The sequence below is a fragment of the Mus musculus genome, chromosome 8, assembly GCF_000001635.26.
Source record: "Mus musculus strain C57BL/6J chromosome 8, GRCm38.p6 C57BL/6J".
In the NCBI taxonomy this organism is placed as follows: domain Eukaryota; kingdom Metazoa; phylum Chordata; class Mammalia; order Rodentia; family Muridae; genus Mus; species Mus musculus.
This window is the reverse complement of record NC_000074.6, coordinates 26,040,140-26,062,089: the sequence shown is the minus strand read 5'-3', so window position 1 is coordinate 26,062,089 and position 21,950 is coordinate 26,040,140. Positions and strand designations below refer to the sequence as shown.

At 40.5% G+C, this 21,950-nt stretch overlaps 1 protein-coding gene across 5 annotated transcripts in view; it reads left to right on the top strand.

Annotated features, from left to right (window-relative positions):
- Hook3 (hook microtubule tethering protein 3) overlaps positions 1-21,950 on the top strand; it is a 98,198-nt gene that overhangs the window by 57,529 nt on the left and 18,719 nt on the right. For 2 of the 5 annotated variants that reach the window (XM_006509148.3, XM_006509149.4), the window contains exons 14-18: positions 644-713; positions 2,710-2,850; positions 13,751-13,838; positions 16,179-16,184; positions 17,816-17,850. In XM_006509148.3, the coding sequence (XP_006509211.1) occupies positions 644-713; positions 2,710-2,850; positions 13,751-13,838; positions 16,179-16,184; positions 17,816-17,850 (340 nt within the window). Of the gene's footprint in view, positions 1-643; positions 714-2,709; positions 2,851-13,750; positions 13,839-15,934; positions 16,268-17,815; positions 17,851-21,950 lie in introns of those variants that run through there. The other 3 variants (NM_207659.3, XM_006509151.4, XM_006509150.3) reach the window with 3 other exon arrangements.

The following is a 21,950-nucleotide window of genomic DNA, read 5'->3' as shown; positions in this document are numbered from 1 at the left end:
AAGTAGAAATAATGCGCATCCACCAACAGATTAAGTACAATAAATGCATACATTGGAATATTATCAGTAAAGAGAAGAAAGTTCTGCAGAAGTGCTGTAATATGGGCAAATCATCAACGTAACTGTGTTAACTAAGTAAAAAGCGACCAATGCACGGTTCTGCGTACATGTCTGCACAGGCCACCCATTGCCCCAGACAGATGAAAAGTAGAAGAGGGTTTACCCGGGAACTACAGGCAGGGAGAGCGCGTGCCCAGTGGTTATAGAATTTCTGTTTCAGTTCTTAAATAGTTGAAAACAGATAATGGTAGTAGTTGGATAACATTGAAATGCACTTAATGGTATGTATTATACCCTTAAAACTGTTATAACAATAAATTAATTTTGTAAGGCTACTAAAACTTGGTCTTTACTTGAGAAAATTAGTTGATTTTTGCCTAGTATCCACAGAGCCTGGTTCAAATACCAAAACCACAAAACAAATAACAACTCCCAACGCCCCCCCCAAAAAACAGAGGGTTTTTTTTGTTTGTTTTTGTTTTTTTAAGTGTTAAAATTCAGGGTAGTGCTTCCTGCAGACGCTGCATCTTAAGCAAAGGAGGTAGTTGTGCTTCCTTGACTTTGCCTCTCCTTGTGTTTGTAGGGTTAATGCCTCTGGGAAGCCAGGAATCTTCAGACAGCCTTGCAGCAGAGATTGTTACACCCGAAATCAGGTAAGGAGAATGGTAGTGGCAGTCACTCAGCACAATACCCTTGCAGAGCCCTTACTCTCCAGTGTACACAGAACTAGCTCCTCTTATTGACGTACATTTCAGCCTGAATCACTCAGCATTAAATTTCCATGTTTTAGGTATGTTAGAAGCTTTTTAAACTTGACTGGAGAACTAATTATTTTCACTTGGGTAAGACAGTCTTGCACACTACAAAAGAAAAATCACATATCCCACTCTTGGATCCTCTGAAGACAGCATGAAAATACCCAAGGCAAAGGCTTATCTTAGCCATCATCCAAATACATAATCCGTTACTAAGATCTGTCTATCACCCACTAGGACTGGTCTCATAAGGGTGTACTGCTGCAAACAACTCTGCCCTCAGTATTCCTCACCGTATATTTAGACCTAGCATCTTAGGGCTTTCGCGTCCTACAGTACATCCTAGCATTGTGTGTACAAATGGAAAGTGAGAGGAGGGGAACCAAGTGTACAGAAGGGGGTGATGAATCCTGCCCATTGCTGGGGGTTGTTCCCTCTCTCCATCCTGGAATCCTGACAGAGGCCATCAGCCCCTCCCCAGCCCTGTGATCTTTTACTTTTCACTTGTTTCTGAAAACAAGTGGATTATTTGAATGAATGCATCCTTATTCTTTGCAGTTATTTATATGTAAATGGATGATCCTTTCCCTCTGCAGCTGAGGAAGCCTGGTGGTGAGAGATTGTTAAGTTAGAAAGGAGCATTGACTCAGACCTGTTATTTTTTTCTGCATGTGATTAGCTATGACTTAAGTAGTCTCAATATCCTGAAGAGCTAATAGGAAAAATGAAACTGTAAGGTGATGAAAACTTTATGGCATATGTCGCGGACAGTGAGTTAACAGTTGATATTTTTCACCAATGTTAGAGTTTTGGAGGGACTAAAATCCTCAAACAATGTAAAAAGTAGGGAGAAAAATGTTTTGAAAAAAAGTAGCAGAATATGTAGAAATGTGCCCATCTTTTCACTGAAAATTCGTTTTTCTGGCAAAAAAAAAAAACTTAAGGAAATACCTAACAATATACACAAAGGTATTTTTACAAAGCAGATAACTATTAACATATTAAAAGCTTGCCAGGCCATGGTGGCACACATGATTAATCCTAGCACTTGAGAAGCAGAGGCAAGCAAATCTTTGTGAGTTCAAGGCCAACCTAGTCTGTAGAGATAGTTCCAAGACACCCAGGGCTACACAAAGAAATCCTGTCTTGACAAAAACAATTATTAAAATCTTGAAATAGGGCTTGAGAGATGGCTCAGTGGTTAAGAGCACTGACTGCTCTTCCAAAGGTCCTGAGTTCAAATCCCAGCAACCACATGGTGGCTCACAACCATCTGTAATGGGATCCGATGCCCTCTTCTGGTGTGTCTGAAGACAGCAACAGTGTGCTTACATTAAATAAATAAATAAATAAATAAATAAATAAATAAATAAATAAATCCTTTAAAAAATCTTGAAACAGATTATCTAAACAAATAATAATTAATTTATATATTTTAGTGCTCTGTCATTTAAATTTTTGAGATACAGTATTAAAAGATTGTGGAGTTTTAAGTGTAACTAGCAAGTAGCAGTTTCTCTTGAAAAACAAATATTTGTTTGTATGAATAAATACATAGAAGTAGAGGGTTTAGTTTCAGCAACAGTCATTTTACACTATACAGTTACAGTCATGTGTTCATAGTTTAAGTATATAAATAAGAAAGGAAATAGGGTTTGGAATTTTTTTCATCATTTGTCATCATACACAGAAACTGTTACTTCAGATTATACATTCTAGAAGGAGTTTAGTTCCTAAAGGCTATACCTTTTGCTTTTATTAAGGCACTGAATTTCTTACAGGCACTGAATTTTTCATTTGTATCCTGTGTTTTTATACTCTATATCATAATTGGCTCATGATTCATATAGTATCTTAATGAACCAGATAATCAGCTTTTATTTTTCTCTTTCAGGGAGAAACTTATTCGTCTTCAGCATGAGAATAAAATGTTAAAACTCAATCAAGAGGATTCAGACAATGAGAAAATTGCCTTATTGCAGAGCCTTCTAGATGATGCAAATCTACGCAAGAATGAGCTGGAGACGGAGAACAGGTAGAGTGCAGGTGGAGTGCAGAGGTGGAGAGCAGGTGCAGGGAGTGGCCAGCCACAGCTTCTTCCTGTGCCTTGGTTTGGTATTTTTCAAGAAAGGCTTGGGATTCATTTGTTGAGAATAATTACAACAGTTCTGATTTCCCCTCCCTCCTGCTCCCCCTCACCTTCAGGGCCTCCTCTTTCATTAATAGTTATTATATGCATACATGTGTATGATTACACATATATGGGCCTTAATATAACCTGGTTGCTTGTATGTATGTTTTTCAGGGCTGAACATTTGTCACTGTGCCAATTGGTGGCTCCTCCCTGAGGGGCCACCTCTCCCGCCCAGCTTACTTGGTTGCCTGTAGCTCTTTGTGGAAGCTGAGGCCTTGTGTGTGGGCTTTTCCCCGCCCACTTTGACATATCTATTGGTGACATCTTAGTTCAGCTATTATATTTCTTTCTAAGATTATTTGTTTGTTTGACCTGGGGTTTTAGTATAGAGTCCTGGCTAGTTGGGAACCCAGAGAACTGCCTGCCTCTGCTGGGATTAAAGGCCTGTACCACCATCCCTGGCTTTAAAAAAAATATGGAGAGGATTAAAAATATCTGATACAGTTGTACTTTTTCACATCAATTGCAGTTCACAGGCTAACGTTTGGAAGGGTCAGCTGGTGTGGAGTTGAACTGACAAAGTCTTTTTCCCTAATGTAAAAGGGCCTTAAAAGGAGTTATTTTGAAAATATAGAAAATGTCAGATTAACAAGAAAATTGCTTTTCTGCTTGTAAGTTTTCTGTCTTAGTGTTTCACAGTTTTTCAAAGTCAGTTACTGTAAAATTAGCTTCTTCTGATGGTTTACTTTATACTTCATCATGACTTTTCTTCCTTTTCCTTTTGGAAAACTTAACCTCCTCTCCCCTCCCATCCCCTCCCATCCCCTTTCCTCCTCCCCACTCCTGTTCTTATAGCCCTGGTTGTCCCAAAACTCTCTCTATAGAGCAGGCTGGCCTCAAACTCGGACTGCCTGCCTCTGCCTCTGCCTCTGCCTCTGATTCTCTGCCTCCGCCTCTCTGCCCCCGCCTCGCCCTCTGCCCCCGCCTCCCCCTCTGCCCCTCTGCCCCTCTGCCCCTGCCTCTGCCTCTGCCTCTAGGGTGCTGGGGTTAAAGGTGCACCACCACATCTGGCTTTCTTAACAGACAGACTTTCCCTTTTCTTTCTTTCTTTCTTTCTTTCTTTCTTTCTTTCTTTCTTTCTTTCTTTCTTTCTTTTTTCTTTTTGAGCTGACATGTTGTTGGTTTTTTTAATTAGATATTTTCTTTATTTACACTTCAAGTATTATCCCCTTTCCTAGTTTCCTCTCCGAAAATCCCCTATCCTCTCCCCCCTGCCCCTGCTCCCCAACCCACCCACTCCCACTTCCTGGCCCTGGCATTCCCCTATACTGGGGCATAGAACCTTCATAGAGACCTAGGGCCTCTCCCCCCATTGATGGCCAACTAGGCCATCCTCTGCTACATATGCAGCTAGAGCCATGAGTCTCTCCGTGTATTTTCTTTGATTGGTGGTTTAGTCCCAGGGAGCTCTAGGGTTGCTGGTTAGTTCATATTGTTGTTCCTCCTATGGGGCTGCAAACCCCTTTAGCTCCTTGGGTACTTTCTCTAGCTCCTTCATTGGGGACCCTGTGCTCCGTCTAATGGATGACTGTGAGCATCCACTTCTGTATTTGTCAGGCACTGGCAGAGCCTCTCAGGAGACAGCTATATCAGTCTCCTATTGAGCTGACATGTTTTTATTAAATTGTGCTCTTCATGCCTGTGTCATCAATGTGTCTGTCTCCCAAGATTTTAATTTCAAAATTTTTCAAGATTTACTGATTTCTGTTTTATGCATGTGGGTGTTTCTCCTATATGTATATCTGTACACTGTGTGCATGCATTGCCCACAGAGGCCAGAGAGGACATGAGATTCCGTGGGACTAAAGTTACAGATGGTTGTGAGTTGAACCCAGGTCCTTTGAAAAAGTAGCCAGTGCTCTTAACCACTGACTGAGCCATCTCCCCAACACCTCAGCTTTTTTCTTTTCATACACAAGTACTGCATTTACGTCATTTCCCACTATCCTCTCCTTTCCATCTCCAATGCCTGCCATATCCCCCTCTCAAATCCGTGACCTGTTCTTCTATAATCACTATTATTACACGTGTGTATACAAACCTACTGAGTCCATTTAGTATTGTTCTTATGTGCACATGGTTAGGGCTGCCCGCTTGGGATTGGATAATCTAGCAAGGGTCAGAAAGTGGGCACTGCACTGAAGAAAAGCAATTCCCCTATTCAGCAGCCCTTGATGGCCTGTAGCTCTTCCTTTGGGGTGAGGCCTTATGACATTCCCTATTCACAGTGGCATGTCAACTGATGGTGTTACTGTTCAGGTCTTTGTTTAGGCAACTCTACTGTTGAGATGTCATGGGTACAGAGTGGAGGAGTTCATGAATAGTCGGATGTAGTTTCTAGAAGATCTGTACCACAGAAGGCACCCTGGTCTTCTGGCACTTAAAGTCTTTCAATGCTCTTTTTAGCCTTAATGTTATGTGAATGGATTGCCTTGTAGATGTACTAATAGGTTGGCACCCCATGGCTACTTATTCTTTGTACTTTGATCAGTTGTGAACCACTGTAGTAGTCTCCATCTACTTTTAAAATGAAGGTTCTTGGATAAGGTGAGGGCTTTACTTACCTGTAGGAACAGAATTTCAGTTAGAAGTTAATTAAGATAAGAAAAATGGCAGCAATAGGTTCTCCCCTATAACCTCTCCAGCCACAAGTAGCTGCCTAGGCTTACAGCGTGAGTTCACATTGACTAGACCTCAGCTCCAATTGCACAGCCCTTGGTTACACCAAGCTAAAGTGCCAGTGGTGCATCCCGAGGGCTATCTCCCCAGGCCTGTCACTGTCACTGTCATTGTTGTGGTTTCCAGGCTTCACGGCTGGCTAGGACTGCTTGCTGATCGCCTTCTCACTCGGGTAGCATGCATAGGTCTGATGCTCTCTGACACTGAGACGTAGCCTTCAGGGAGCCGCCTTCCAGCTCAGGCCAGCTTGACTCCTCAAGTTCCAGGTCTGAAGTATGTGCTGTCTTTCGCACTGGGAGCTTAGAAAGAGTAGAACACAGAGAAATGGAACTTAGAGAAGACTATGGAAGTATCTTGAGTTACACTCATTGGTCTCTGTATTTTAACCATTCTGATCAGATCTGCTTCTTCCTACTCTAAATTTTATTTTAGTAGGGAAAACATCCATAATTCTTTTATATTGTTTCTCCCATACACACTAATTGTTCTTTTCATGAAACAGCAGGTAGTTTTTATACTGTACCTATATTATACAAATGACTTAGTTTTCTGTGACATCATCATCATTATTATTACATTATTATTATCACATGTTAGTTCCCACATCTGTAGGTTACACTATGTTGCAGGAAATATTAAAAAAGAATGGCAAGTTCCCATGCTACACCCTGCTATTCTCAGCCCCAGCACCGGCCAGTTCTTATCCTGCAGAGACTCTCTGACTCAGAGCTCCAAAATCTCTCCACTGGCAGGTCACTACCACGCCAGCCCAATGCTTCAGATACCCCACAGTCTTTGCGGTGCACATCAGGCAAACCCACGCTTTGCCACCATACCTTTCTCTCTTGAACCCAGATGAGCCACCACGTGAAGGAAAACACAACACAAACTTAGTTCAGAAACAACGGTAACTCAGTCTCTGGGCACAACAACTAAAATCCTAATCTTGTAGGCCTTATTAAATCTAAATCCTCTGGAGGCGAATCCTGACGGACCCGACACTGAAACCAGGAGACACCTGTAGCTACAGCTTGTCCTCATGCTATCCCTGTCCAAAAGGACCTAACTCTCTTCTGCTTCCTCTCTTCCCTCTCCAACCCAGTGATCGGCTCCTTTATTCATTAGGGGATGGTTCACAAGAAGCCACCTGAGTACTGACTCACTCCTTGGTCACAGCCTCTCCCAGCAGAGCGGAATTACCATCAAAATATAAGCAACACCAGGGCTATCCACAACACTGCTATAGCGTTTTTATATTTAGATATCATATTTTTTGTTTTGTTTTTGGTTTTTTTGTTTGTTTGTTTTGTATAAGGACACTGTTGCTGTCTTCAGACACACCCTGAAGATGGCACCATATCTCATTACAGATGGTTGTGAAAGGCACCATGTGGTTGCTGGGAATTGAACTCAGGACCTCTGGAAGAGCAGTCAGTGCTCTTAACTATTGAGCCATCTCTCTCACCCCGATATGTCTGTTTTTACCGTGCCTGTTCTCAGATTCTCTGCCCGCCCCTATCCCACTCTATCCTGGGCACACACACATCCCTTGGGCCTTTCCTAGTTCTTAAAAGCAGTCTCTATTCTAGTTCCACTTAACACAATATCCTCCAATCCCATCTTACAAATGACAAAATTTCATTATTCTTTTTGGCTGAGTAAAATATACTTATTCAATGTTTTCTTTACCTATTCATCTATCGTTGGCCACCTATGCTGTTAATATTAGCTTTGTGAACAGTGCTGTGATAAACATAATTGTATACTGACTGTGACTCCCATCTAACAAGGCTATAACTCCAGTCTCAGAGCCAGGAAATCTCACACCCTCTTTTGGGCCTCTGTGGGCACTGAACACATGTGGTGCACAGACATACATTCCAGTAAAACTCCCATAAACATAAAACTAATAAATAAATAAGACATATTTTCCAGCATTTGTTCTTTGGGGACTTCTGTTTTTTAATGATTTGGTTACTTGATTTTAGTTAAAGTTTCTTTTAATCTCTTTATAAATTGCTGTGAAAGACCCACAACGTGAGGACTCCCCCACGTTCTGACTCAGGAGAGGCGACACCCCAAAATCACCCACAAGAAAAGGTCTTGTTGAAAACTGCAAGAGGATTTTTATTCAAGAGCGCTCTTGGGCCCACGGTCATACACCACACAGGGGTAGAGGACCGTGGCGCCCTGAGTAGCTGAGTAAGGGGGTATTTAAAGGAAGAAACCACAACTCAAGGAGGTGGGAAGGGCGTTGTTGGAAAATACCAAAAATACCAGTTAAGAGTCACAAGGAAGTGCAAAGTTACAAGAGTCAGGAGGAATACCTGGTAATTGTGAGGGTTATTTCTCAAGACAGTTTCTAAGAGCCCCTAACAAAAGCACATTTGCATAGCGGGTTCTGGCAATGGTCAGGGTGACTTTCTTTGAATGAGCACTCTTTGAACCCAGGAAGCAGGTGGGTAGAGAAATGTCGCTATCTGTTTTATGATTAGCATACCTTTACAAAGGCCACATTCCCAAGCCTGGGCCTAAAGGCCTAGAATTCTGTTTTTACTTTGTTATACTTTCAGCTGCACGTTAATTCCTGTCATATGAATAGCTGACAAAGTGTTTCTCCCATTGCATAGGCTTCCTGTTCGTGTTTTCTTTTATTTGATACACTCTAAGTTGTCAGTTCTTTCCTTTTGCCTCCTGAAGTCTTGTTCTCCTGTTGATGACCTTCCTGCCTATGCCAGGGATAGTTTGTCCTGTTTTCCCTGTGTTTTCTCATAATAGCTTTCAAGTTACAAATCTTAGGGTCTTTGACTAACTTTGAATTGATTTTTGCATCAAGTTTCGTTCTTCCACATGTAGATACCTATTTCTCTGGGACCATTAGTTTTAAAAGTCATCTTTGTTGCCAAGAATTCTGAGCTTATGTCCAGAGTTGGTTGACTGAACATGCATTTCTGGAATGTCTTTTACATCGTTGGGTATGTCTAGTTATACCCCAACTCTGCTATTTTTTGTTGTTAGAATTCTCCAGTTGTTTTAATCACATGAGCGATGACACCAGCATTGGTCCCTTTATTTCTATGGATAATACCAGTGGAATTTTGACAGGAATTGCATTGAATCCACACTTGTTTTGGATACTTTGGAAAGCATAGCAATATTAATTCCATCAAATGGAAGCTCTTCCCATCTTCTGTGAATCTTCAGTTTCTGTCCTTAGTAATTTTGACTCTGCAGGTATTTTATATTCTTGGTTAGCTTTATTCCTAGAAACGTCTGGGGTTTGGTTTGCAAAGCACGTCAGAGAATGTGGCAGCTGTTGGAATTTCTGTTCTGGGTTCTTTTTTAAAACTTATTTAATTATTTTATTTGATTACATTCCAGCCATTGCCCCTCCCTTGTGGTCTCCCCTCCCTCAGTTCTTCATCCCATTCCTCCTCCCCCTTGCCTTCAAAGGGTGCTCCTCCTACCCCCTCCAGACATCCCTCTTCCCTGGGGCCTCAAGTCTCTCCAGGATTAGGCACTTCTTCTCCCACTAAGGCTAGACCAGGTAGACCTCTGCTATATATGTGTCAGGGCCTCTGACCAGTGTGCTGCCTGGTTGGTGGCTCAGTCTCTGGGAGCTACTGGGGTCTGGGTTAGTTGAGACTGCTGATCTTCCTATGGGGTCGCCCTCTCCTTCAGCTTCTTCAATTCTTCCTCTAATTCAACCATAGGGGTCCCTGACTTCAGTCCAATTGTTGGATGTAAGATTCTGAGTCTCTCAATCAGCTGCTGGTAGAGCCTCTGAGAGTACAGCCATGCCAGGCTCACGTCTGTAAGCACACCATAGCATCAGTAATAGTGTCAGGTCTTGGTGCTCCCCATGAGATGGCTCCCGAGTTGGGCCAGTCACTGAACAGACATTCCTTCAGTGTGTTCTCCATTTTTGTCCCTTCGGTTCTTTTTTTTTTTTTTTTAAAGATTTATTTATTTATTATATGTAAGTACACTGTAGCTGTCTTCAGACACACCAGAAGAGGGCGTCAGATGTCATTACAGGTGGTTGTGAGCCACCATGTGGTTGCTGGGAATTGAACTCCGGACCTCTGGAAGAGCAGCCCATGCTCTTACCTGCTGAGCCATCTCTCCAGTCCCCTGGAGTTCTTTTAGATGGAAACAGTTCTGGGTCAGAAATTTTGACTGTGGATTGGTAACCCCGTCTTTCCACTTGGGGCACTGTCTGTCTAATGGAGGTGGACTCTTCAAGTTCCCTCTCCCCACTGTTCGGCTTTTCGGCTACTGTCATCCCATTGAGTCCTGAGAGTCTCTCACCTCCCAGGTCTCTGGGATTTTCTAGACGATCCCCTCATCTCCCACCCCCAGAAGCTGCATATTTCCACTTATTCTCCTGCCCACCCCATGCCTAATCCTGTTCCCTCTTTTCCTTCCCTCTCCCCTTTCCCACCCAGATCCTTCCCTCCCTCTGCCTCCCATGGTACTTTGGTTTCCCCCTCTAAGTGGGATTGAAACATCCTCACTTGGGCCTTCCAGCTTGTTAAACTTCTTATAGTCTATGGGTTGTATCCTGGGTTATCTGGAGACTTCAACAACTTAGGGATTCTTTCTAAGAAAGTTCATTATCGGTGTAGAAATGAACTCCTATTGGCAGGGTTTGGTAGTTTATTTCTTCAATCCCAGCCCTCAGGAGGCAGAGGCAGTGGATCTTTCAGAGTTTAAGCTAGCCTGGTCTACATGGTGAGTCCCAGGCCAGCCAGGACTGCATAGCGAGACCCTGTTTTAAAAAAGAAAAGCTACCAAAAAAAAAAAAAAAAAAAAAAAAAAAAAACTACTATTTTTGGATATTGATTTTTCTATCTTGCTGTCTAACTCAAATTTTTTTTTTTTTGGCAGCTTTTAAAATGTTTGGTATAATCTTCAGGATTTTCTTTGGATAGTATCTTGTCATCAACAGAATCATTTATTTTCCTCCTTTCCCTAGCAGAATTATTTGGATCTCTGAAGTATCATGTAGCAAATAATTAAATATGTTAATATGCCAGATGATCACTAAAATGTCATAAAATTTCCTTTTATAATCCTTACAATAGTATTATTCACTTCATCTTAAAACTGAGGAAGCTGAAGCTAAAGAATATTTAGTAGTTTTCAGTTAGCAGATTTAAAAATGAAAGCTCAGGTCGTCCAGATCCCAAAGTCCACAGTGGCATTTTAGATTTAACAACCAACGAAGGAGAGAGGAAAGCAAAAGTGAGGCTGTTAGGTTTGGTTTGGTTTGATTTTTTTAATAGGCTCATAGTGTATACAAGGCTGGCCTCAAGCTTACTTTGTACATAAGGATGACCTCAGCCTCTGACCTTCCTGCCTTCACCCCCAAGTGTTGGGCATCACAGGCATATCCCACTATGCCTAGTTTATACATAGATGGAACCCAGGGCTTCATGCGTGCTAGGCAAGTGCTCTACCAGCCCCAGAGTGAAATTATAAATAATACAAAAAAAATAATATGTACATAGTCTTTACTTATGATAAGAAACTGCCAGTGTTATTGAAGTTACACAGTGCCACTGCAACCAACTGTGCCTGTGCTATTGCAGTTACACAGTGTCACTACAACCAACTGTGCCTGTGCTATTGCAGTTACACAGTGTCACTACAACCAGCTGTGCCTGTGCTATTGCAGTTACACAGTGTCACTACAACCAGCTGTGCCTGTGCTATTGCTGTTACACAGTGCTGCTACAACCAGCTGTGCCTGTGCTATTGCTGTTACACAGTATAAATACAACCAGCTGTGCCTGTGCTATTGCTGTTACACAGTGCTGCTACAACCAGCTGTGCCTGTGCTATTGCAGTTACACAGTGTCACTACAACCAGCTGTGCCTGTGCTATTGCTGTTACACAGTGTCACTACAACCAGCTGTGCCTGTGCTATTGCTGTTACACAGTATAAATACAACCAGCTGTGCCTGTGCTATTGCTGTTACACAGTGCTGCTACAACCAGCTGTGCCTGTGCTATTGCAGTTACACAGTGTCACTACAACCAGCTGTGCCTGTGCTATTGCTGTTACACAGTGCTGCTACAACCAGCTGTGCCTATGCTATTGCAGTTACACAGTGTCACTACAACCAACTGTGCCTGTGCTATTGCAGTTACACAGTGTCACTACAACCAACTGTGCCTGTGCTATTGCAGTTACACAGTATAAATACAACCAGCTGTGCCTGTGCTATTTCAGTTACACAGTATAAATACAACCAGCTGTGCCTGTGCTATTGCAGTTACACAGTGTCACTACAACCAGCTGTGCCTGTGCTATTGCTGTTACACAGTGCTGCTACAACCAGCTGTGCCTGTGCTATTGCTGTTACACAGTATAAATACAACCAGCTGTGCCTGTGCTATTGCTGTTACACAGTGCTGCTACAACCAGCTGTGCCTGTGCTATTGCAGTTACACAGTGTCACTACAACCAGCTGTGCCTGTGCTATTGCTGTTACACAGTGTCACTACAACCAGCTGTGCCTGTGCTATTGCTGTTACACAGTATAAATACAACCAGCTGTGCCTGTGCTATTGCTGTTACACAGTGCTGCTACAACCAGCTGTGCCTGTGCTATTGCAGTTACACAGTGTCACTACAACCAGCTGTGCCTGTGCTATTGCTGTTACACAGTGCTGCTACAACCAGCTGTGCCTATGCTATTGCAGTTACACAGTGTCACTACAACCAGCTGTGCCTGTGCTATTGCAGTTACACAGTGTCACTACAACCAACTGTGCCTGTGCTATTGCAGTTACACAGTATAAATACAACCAGCTGTGCCTGTGCTATTGCAGTTACACAGTGTCACTACAACCAGCTGTGCCTGTGCTATTGCTGTTACACAGTGTCACTACAACCAGCTGTGCCTGTGCTATTGCAGTTACACAGTGTCACTACAATCAACTGTGCCTGTGCTATTGCTGTTACACAGTGCTGCTACAACCAGCTGTGCCTGTGCTATTGCAGTTACACAGTGTCACTACAACCAGCTGTGCCTGTGCTATTGCAGTTACACAGTGTCACTACAACCAGCTGTGCCTGTGCTATTGCAGTTACACAGTGTCACTACAACCAGCTGTGCCTGTGCTATTGCATTTACACAGTGTCACTACAACCAACTGTGCCTGTGCTATTGCATTTACACAGTGTCACTACAACCAGCTGTGCCTGTGCTATTGCAGTTACACAGTGTCACTACAACCAGCTGTGCCTGTGCTATTGCAGTTATACAGTGTCACTACAACCAACTGTGCCTGTGCTATTGCAGTTACACAGTGTCACTGCAACCAACTGTGCCTGTGCTATTGCATGTACATAATGCTGCTACAACCAGCTGTGCCTGTGCTATTGCAGTTACACAGTGTCACTACAACCAGCTGTGCCTGTGCTATTGCAGTTACACAGTGTCACTACAACCAGCTGTGCCTGTGCTATTGCAGTTACACAGTGTCACTACAACCAGCTGTGCCTGTGCTATTGCATTTACACAGTGTCACTACAACCAGCTGTGCCTGTGCTATTGCAGTTACACAGTGTCACTACAACCAGCTGTGCCTGTGCTATTGCATTTACACAGTGTCACTACAACCAGCTGTGCCTGTGCTATTGCATTTACACAGTGTCACTACAACCAGCTGTGCCTGTGCTATTGCAGTTACACAGTGTCACTACAACCAGCTGTGCCTATGCTATTGCAGTTACACAGTGTCACTACAACCAGCTGTGCCTGTGCTATTGCAGTTACACAGTATCACTACAACCAGCTGTGCCTGTGCTATTGCAGTTATACAGTGTCAATACAACCAACTGTGCCTGTGCTATTGCATTTACACAGTGCCGCTACAACCAACTGCCTGTGCTATTGCATGTACACAATGCTGCTACAACCAACTGCGCCTGGGTTATTACAGTTACAACTGAGTCCATAGTTTGCTAGTGATGCTTTGGATGAAATCAGTGTGACCACCAAAGGGGAAAAGATACACTTGGAGAATTAATATGCATTTACTTTTCAGGCTTGTGAATCAGAGACTTCTAGAAGTACAGTCACAAGTAGAAGAACTGCAAAAATCTTTGCAGGATCAAGGTTCAAAAGCAGAAGATGTAAGTTTTGATATGTTCCAACCATGCTCCAAAAGTTGCGCAAACCTGGGAAAACCTGTAGTTTTGATACTTTTTTTAAAAATGTGTGTAAGTTGTGGAGGCATATATGTGTGTGTACCCATGTACTCGGCAGCTCACCTTTGGAGGTCAGAAGACAGCTTGTGGGAGTTATTGCTTCCGTGTGTCGTTAGAATTGGTGGTGAATGCCTTTATCATTGAGCCATTTCTCAGGCCCAGCTTCAGTTTTTTTATTTTATGACATCCAATAATTTAGAGTTATACTGGTGATAGGGAAGAAATACCATTTTTCCTTTCAGTGGCATTCCTTATTAAATTGACTCTGCAAGAAACTGAAAGTTCACTTGTATTTATCAGCCAATATAGTAAATTGACAGAAAAGAAATGTAAAGGCATGCCCAAGAAGAAAGTTTTAATATAAACTGGGTATTTAAGAAAATAATGCCATCACTAGTGTCCTATCATTTCTGAGCTTCTGAATCCACACTGACCTCTTTATATTCTTTATCACTCTGCATATCTCTGTCATAGCTCTCCTCTGCTGTTGGCACTCTCTGGACTAGTGCCTGTGCGATATTAGATAATGGCTTATAGCATCTCGTGCACTAACCACCGTTCACAGCGCTCAGAAGCGCCTAGTCGACAGTCTCTGGCAGCAATAGACAAGTTATAATTGGCAAATCCTTTATACTAGATAAAGCATACACAATAAAACTAAAGCACATAGATATTAAAGAACAGTGTAAAGAAGAGGGAGGTTAAATGTTAATAAATCAGCCTTGTTCTCTGCTGCCAGTGCACTTTGACTGTAGTCTCAGACATTTGAGTTTAAACTTCCTGGAGTGTTTCCATTGATGAGTCAGATGGAGGAATCTTCTCCATCCTTATTGACACAACATCTGAAAACAGACGAGCGTTAAGTAAATCACCTTTAGATAAATATCAAAGCCCTCGAGGCATTAGACTTAGTTGCTTTGTCTACACATACATCTTATTTAGATCATCAATGTGTCAGTTTGATTTATTATTTAGTTTATTTCTTAATGAGTTTGTAATTGTTTTAGTTTCCCAGATAAGTTTACAAGTGCTGTCATTTTCAACATTGTTTTTAACCTTTATTAACATGGAACTAGTATAAAATACCAAGCCTTTTGTTGTTATTGTTGTTGTTGTTGTTGTTCTTTTTCTTTTTTTTTAAAAGAAAATTGTTGTGGTTCTAGGATCCAAATCAAGTGTTCTACTACAAATAGCCATACCCATACCCAATGTCATGCTTTTAAAAAACATGTATAAACGGAAAATCTCAAAGAAGTGAAATTAGTATACTGTAATAACAGCTTAATTGGCAGCATCTTAGAAGTGGATCATAGGATGTGGTAGTTCTTAATTTGTTGACATCTCTAGATCCCTTTAACCAATATGTAAAATTCATTTGGGCCTGAAAACTTTGAGGTGGCTGTTGTGGATTTGTTTTTGGTAGAAAGGGGAAAAAAGGGTGCACAGGAGGCAAGCATGGCGAGGTGTCAGCTAACTAAATGCAATCATGCAGCAGGGACCATGTGTGGGGCCTCGCGCTTAAACCAAAACATGAAGGGTTGTTCTTTAAAGGAACTTGGCATAGCTTAGTATCGCTGTGATAAATCTAATTAGACGTGTGTGCCAGTGCTTTAGGGCTTGTACTTCAGAGGTGAATATTTGCATAAACTGGTCACCTTTTAACTGCCTACCTCAAATCTAAGCAAGATTTCCCGCCACGTTCTCTGCACACAAGAATCAGGTGGAAGCTTTTTTCTGTTTTGAAGACTCCAGATTCCTTAGAGAAATAATTAGTTTAGTTCAGGGTATGTAGTTCTTTTACCCCATTAGATTTTTGATGTTTTTCTCTTTTCTCCTCAATAACCTATAGTGTTGCATCTCGGGTGTGATGCATAGAGCAACCTCTAGGCCTGATTCCTTCTCTCTAAAGAAGACATAATTGCTGCCTTTTCTGTTATCAAAACAGCTTTTTCTTATAACCTTAAGTCAGAGTGTGATGGTCTGCACATTTTTATTATTATTTTTATGTCATTTGTTTTTAGCATGGAAGCAGAAATTCATTGTTATATCCAGTCATGTGGATAATTTGAGCTAGCCACAGTAAATAAAACTTCAGAGAACAAGACAGGATGAGGAGACCATAGAAGAAAGAGAAATGTACAATTCTGAAAAATGCATATCTTTTTACTTCTGTTCATGAATTACTAAATGGTTCCTTCTCTTGGCTGCTGTGTTTGCTTCATACTAATATGTCCTCTCTGTCTCTTGGCATGGTTTCTGCTCAAGGCTATTGTAAGTATGGCTTCCTATTCATTTCCATATACTAAGAAGTTTTTAAATTGTATACTATATCTGGTATTATAGTCAGTAATACTAAAATTTTAGAGTAGGACTCATGAAAACTGAATGTGCTAAGATTACTTGCTTTATAAATATATGATCTTTACAATGAGAATTCTTAAAGTATATCAAAATCTTAATGTAGAAACGCTCTCTCTATTAATTCATTTATGTAATTTATTTTGATACAGGCTTCCTTTTATAATCTAGTCTTCTCCAGTCATACATTTTGATAGGTACAGTCTTCAGTTGGAATCACTGACCACAGGATGCATGGGAAGGGAACTGTGCCTAGGACTTGGGGTCTCTGCCATCCCAGGCAGAAATAACTACATGTGCTTTGGCTTAGCTTCCTCAGTTGTACGGTGGGGCTAATATTAGTGTTGTGGGGTTTGTATGATGTATATAACAGGCTTTAGTTGATGTCTGGCATATTGGCCTTGTATTTAGTTATTTCACTATGCAAATTGTAATAATTCAAAATAATTTTTTAGGATTTAATCAAAACATGTCAAGAATTTTTAATATTTCCATTTCATCCTCTTAGCAAAGAGAGAAAAAACAATTATTTAAAAATGAATAAATATTAAAAGCTAGTAATTATCTTTTATCTTTCTGTAGGCTTGGAAATAGCAGTAGAGGATTTTGGTCTAATTACAATTGTCATAATGAAAACGATGTGAAATATCCCAAAGCTGTGTTACAATTGACTTGAATAAAATCAAGCATATGCATGAATACACCTAAGACCCCAGCCCCTCCTACATTTAGGAGGAGAGTCATAAGCTCAAGGCAAACTGGGCTCTGTACATGGTGAATTGCAGGCCTTCCCTACATGGCAGAAAGTAGGCAGACATGAGTAAATATATATGTTGGTTTTCATTAAAGAGGGCAACTAAAAATTAGAGGGCTTTTCCTTCTCCTTGTTACTGTTATTAAGAAATTGAGCAATTTGTTTTATAAGCCTACATTAATTGGTTTTGAGTGTCATTTATCACATAATTTAAAAATCCATTATTAATATCTACATTTATATGTGTCAAACTATGAAACCTAATAGTCTTTTGTTAAATGTCTTCTTTGCTTATTTTTAGGTAAATTTTAAATTCCTGCTTTTCAGAAGACCTTTATAAAAATACCCCAAGTCAAAACTCCATTCTCAGCATCTTACTGTTGTACCCTTTATATTTCCCTGCCATCAAGTACATTACTTGTCATCAATTAAAATATGGCAGCAAATCTGAGACTTTATCATAGTGCAAACAAAGAGGGTAGGAAAAATTTATTGTTAGCTACTACTTGGGTACTGAATCCAGGAATATTTGGGTCTCTATATAAGTAGCTTATAAAAATTCATTTTTCTCTGTATAGAGAATTTATCTAGTTTCTGTCTATCTCTTACTCCTATTCTGCTCTTTTATCGAAGAGGAGAAAGTTGAGGTACATTGGGTTTTGAGCTCTTTGACCAAATAAATTACTGAGCACTTACTCCCAGTAATTTACTATATAGTCTTTAATATTTATAAAATAATTTGTTAGTTAAAGTGTTAAATAATGAGCTAATTTTTATTTTCCATTTTCAGTCAGTTCTTCTAAAAAAGAAGCTTGAAGAACATCTGTAAGTAGACAACCTGTTGAGTTTCTTCACATTACAGAGCCAAAGCACTTTGTTATGGGTACAGAGGGTGTAGACTAGGGCATAAGTGGTCCTTGAAGGTACAGGAGGGCACTGCCTGCTGGCAGTGACTACAGAAGCATTTCTACCCAAATGCCCACACATCAGTTCCGTGATTGTGAGCTGGGCCTGTTGACTCACACCTGCAGTCAAGAGACTGAGGCAGGAGAACTGTTGCTGGTGTCAGGCCAACTTAGGCAACAGTGTGAGACTCCAGAACAAAAGATTTTAGGGCTGTTTTCTCAGCTGAAACTTTAGGACTTACTATCTTTGTTATAATATTCATACTATGAATATTCATATTATTCACAGCCTTTTTCTATGACAGGCCAGATGGTAGTTATTTGAGGCTGTAGAAGTCCTGGCCTCTGTTGCAGCCTCTCAGCTCCAAATACAGCTGTAGACAGTGCTATTGCTAGTAGTTCCATCTGTGCTGCAGAAGTCCTTCATGTATGGGAGCAGGTGCCCTTCTTCCTTGCACCCATAGACTACAGTTTGCCAGCCATACATTCATTTTTTATTAGATATTTTCTTTATTTACATTTCAAATGTTATCCCCTTTAATAGTTTCCCCTCCAAAAATCCCCTATCCCCCCACCCTGCTCCCCAACCCACCCACTCCCATTCCCAGTCCTGGCATTCCCCTATACTGGGGCATAGAACCTTCACAGGACCTAGGGCCTCTCCTTCCATTGATGACCAACTAGGTCATCCTCATATACATATACAGCTAGAGCCACATGCCCCACCATGTGTTTTCTTTGATTGGTGGTTTAGTTCCAAGGAGCTCTAAGGTACTTACTGATTAGTTCATTGATGTTCCTCCTATGGGGATTCAGACCTCTTAAGTAAACTTTTTAAAAATATAGTTCTATAAGTCGTTTGAGAAATCCCTACAGTGTGTTTTGATCATGCACACTGTCCCACACTCCTCCCTCACACCTTCTCCCTGCCCAACTCCCTTTCATGTCTTTTGTTTTGTTTTGTTTTGTTTTGATTTTTAGAAGCTATATTGAAGCAAATGTCCTACTCCTCTGGCTCTTAAAATCTTCCACTCCCCTCTCCCTCCATGTTCCCTGAGCCTTCGCTGTATGGACTGTGTTAGAAACATCAACAAGTAAACTTTTTAAAAGTAGAATGTTTGTCAGTACAGTTTCTTCAAGTAAGCCTTTGACTTACAGTCATTTTAAGTAGGACTTTGTGACTTAAAAGATGAAATAAGAAATTTAAGTATCACTTTTGACCCTCCTGGAGAAATCTTTAATAATTTTTCTCATGCCCAGTAACATTTTAACCTATCATTTTTCTGCAAAATTGCCTGCAGGCATTAACTGTAGGAAGGCTATGAATTAGTAGCTGCTAATTAAGTTAAAATAGGCATTCTCCACACCAAAGAGATGTTTGGCTTTTCTTTTACAGTTGGAAAGATACTGTGTTCCTGAAAGTTTGATGTTTGTTATATAGGGTTTTTTTTTTTAATATATTGGATGAGATAGATTCCTAGCCGCTGAGAAAGTCTAATATAGACAGATTCTTAGTGTACTGAACAATGCAGCTTTCTAACCTTTGTAAGATTACCCAGACTGAGAGCGTAGCAAATCTTGTAATTTTGAATTGTCCATTCCTCTCTGACAGAAGTGGAATGCTTTGAGTCAGAAATCTGCTCTTTAACCATTGCTGTGTGTTCAGTTGTGCACACGCTAAGAATCTTCATTAGACAGGATATTTTAGTGAAGACAGAGCCTGTGTTAGATTCTTGTGTCTGTTGCAAAACATTACCACAAATAAAGGGGCTAAGAGAACAGAATTATTTTCTCACAGTTTTAGAGCCAGCAAAATTGAAATCCAGTTGTTGACAGATTGGTGTCCTAGCAGATGAAAGGCAAAGCCTGCCCAGGCCACCTCCTAGTTCTGGTAGCAGTGGGCAGGCCTTGCTGTTTCTTTGGCAGCCTCTGTTTTCACTTGACAGTCTTTCTGTAGAGTGCTTCCCTCATCCTCAAGATCTCTTCTGAGATGCTTGGTGAATGCCTGAATTCACTGGTAGTTCAGAACTCCACACTTTTGGGGTTCTTTCCTATAGACAAATGCCTCTGGTAATAGTTTACTTATACAGTAGAACAATTTTAACACTGTCCTAAAACAGCTGTACTAATAACCAACATGGTTACTAAGTAACTAGTGGTGGATAACCTACACAATGGCTGTGAGGACAAAGGGATAATTGACATGTCAGGGAGAGAGCACAACAGGACACATGCAAGTTGACCATATAACTCCACACATCATAGAACTTAAAACTTATTCCTGTCTGGGGCTAATAGTTTGACTTCAACTGGCCATAAGCAACTGGAACCATGGGAAGTGAAACCACAGTTAGGGAAAAACATGGACCTTCCTCTAAGGACAACAGCAGTTGGGTTCAGAGTGTGCCCTGGCCCAGCACAACCTCCAGTTCAGTGTTAACTACAAAGATCCCGTTTCCAAACGGTGTCACAGTCACAGTACTAGAGATTAGAACTTACCTTCTGAAAGACTGTTCGACTCACCACAGACCTCGCAGAAGTCATGGACAGATTTAAAACTGTACTAGAGACCAGTTTTAAACATACCAAATTAGTTTTAAAAATTAAATCAGTAATGAGAATTATTGCTAAAGTTAAGCAATAGTAATTAGCATTGAGTGCTGAGTATTGCTCAGCAGCCTCTTCAACCTGAACATGTACATACTCTGTAACAGAGCAGTTCTACTGTACATACCTGAGATTTCTAGATAACGCTGTCCACATATACTAGGAAACCTTTAGCAGACGTGTAGTTAGTAATTACTACAGTAAGTAAAATGCTAGACAGAAGTAACGTTGCTGAGGAGTAAAATAAAGGCAGTAAACCATCATGGGACTCAGGAGGACATTTGATCTGGACATGGATTACCCTGAGAAGAAGAGAGATGTGTGACGTCTAAGGCTTTAGGAAGACTTTTCATTTTTAATCTTTTGACTGCTCACTATGCGTATTTTATTCTTTAAGATTATATATGTGCGTATACACATATGTGTATATAATTAAATATATATCTGTCATATACATTAGATACTCTGTGTGTGTGTGTGTGTGTGTGTGTGTGTGTGTATGATAATTAGACCTTGAAAAATAATTTGCTGAAAAAGAAAAAGATCCAGGCATGGCAATGCATGCCTTTATTCCCAGTAGTTGGGAGGCAAGGCAGAGGTAGGTGGGTGGCCGGCTTGATCTGTGTAGTGAGTTACAGGTAACCAGAGTTACACAATGAGACATTTTCCCTTTAAAAAAAAAAGATAGGAAGGGACTTATTAAAGTATTATGCTTTGAAAAGCATTAGAAATAGATATAACAAAAAGCTCAGTTATTATTTAATATGTGGCACAAATTATATAGTGCTATACTGAATAAGTTAGAGGATGAATTATATATCACATTATTATTCAACTTTTACAGGAGAAAAGCTTACTGTTTATTCTTTTATATTTTGGAACATAACTTTTATATAGTAATTTATATATCCTAAGTTTTTAGACATATAGGTTAGTGAATATTTACCTTCAAATACAGATAACCTAGTTGAACATTTAACAGAATTCACCCTTCCTCCTCCCGGTTGATTTGCCTACATCTCTGTATCAGCCACAGTGCTGAGCTCCATCGCTTTTGTTAGCTTTTGAAGCTGGATTTGTCATCAACAGAATCTGACTTACTGTTCTGCGTTATCTGTGAGGCTGTTCAAGTTGTGTATATCTCTGTCTTCTGTGATGTTCCTTCTTTTAAATCTATGTTTCTAGCAATTTACTTTTGGCAACAAAATTTGCATTGAAAAGCTTTTCAGAGGTTGAAATTTAATTTTTACAATGTCCTTATTTTTAAAACATGAAGATCTTCATATATGTTTTATATAGATGAAGTTGTTGATTCAAACCAGAAGAGCTGGGCTTTGCCTTTTTACAAAAGCTTTAGTCTGTTTATCTTTTTTCTTTTTTTTTTTTTTTTTTTTAAAGATTTATTTATTTATT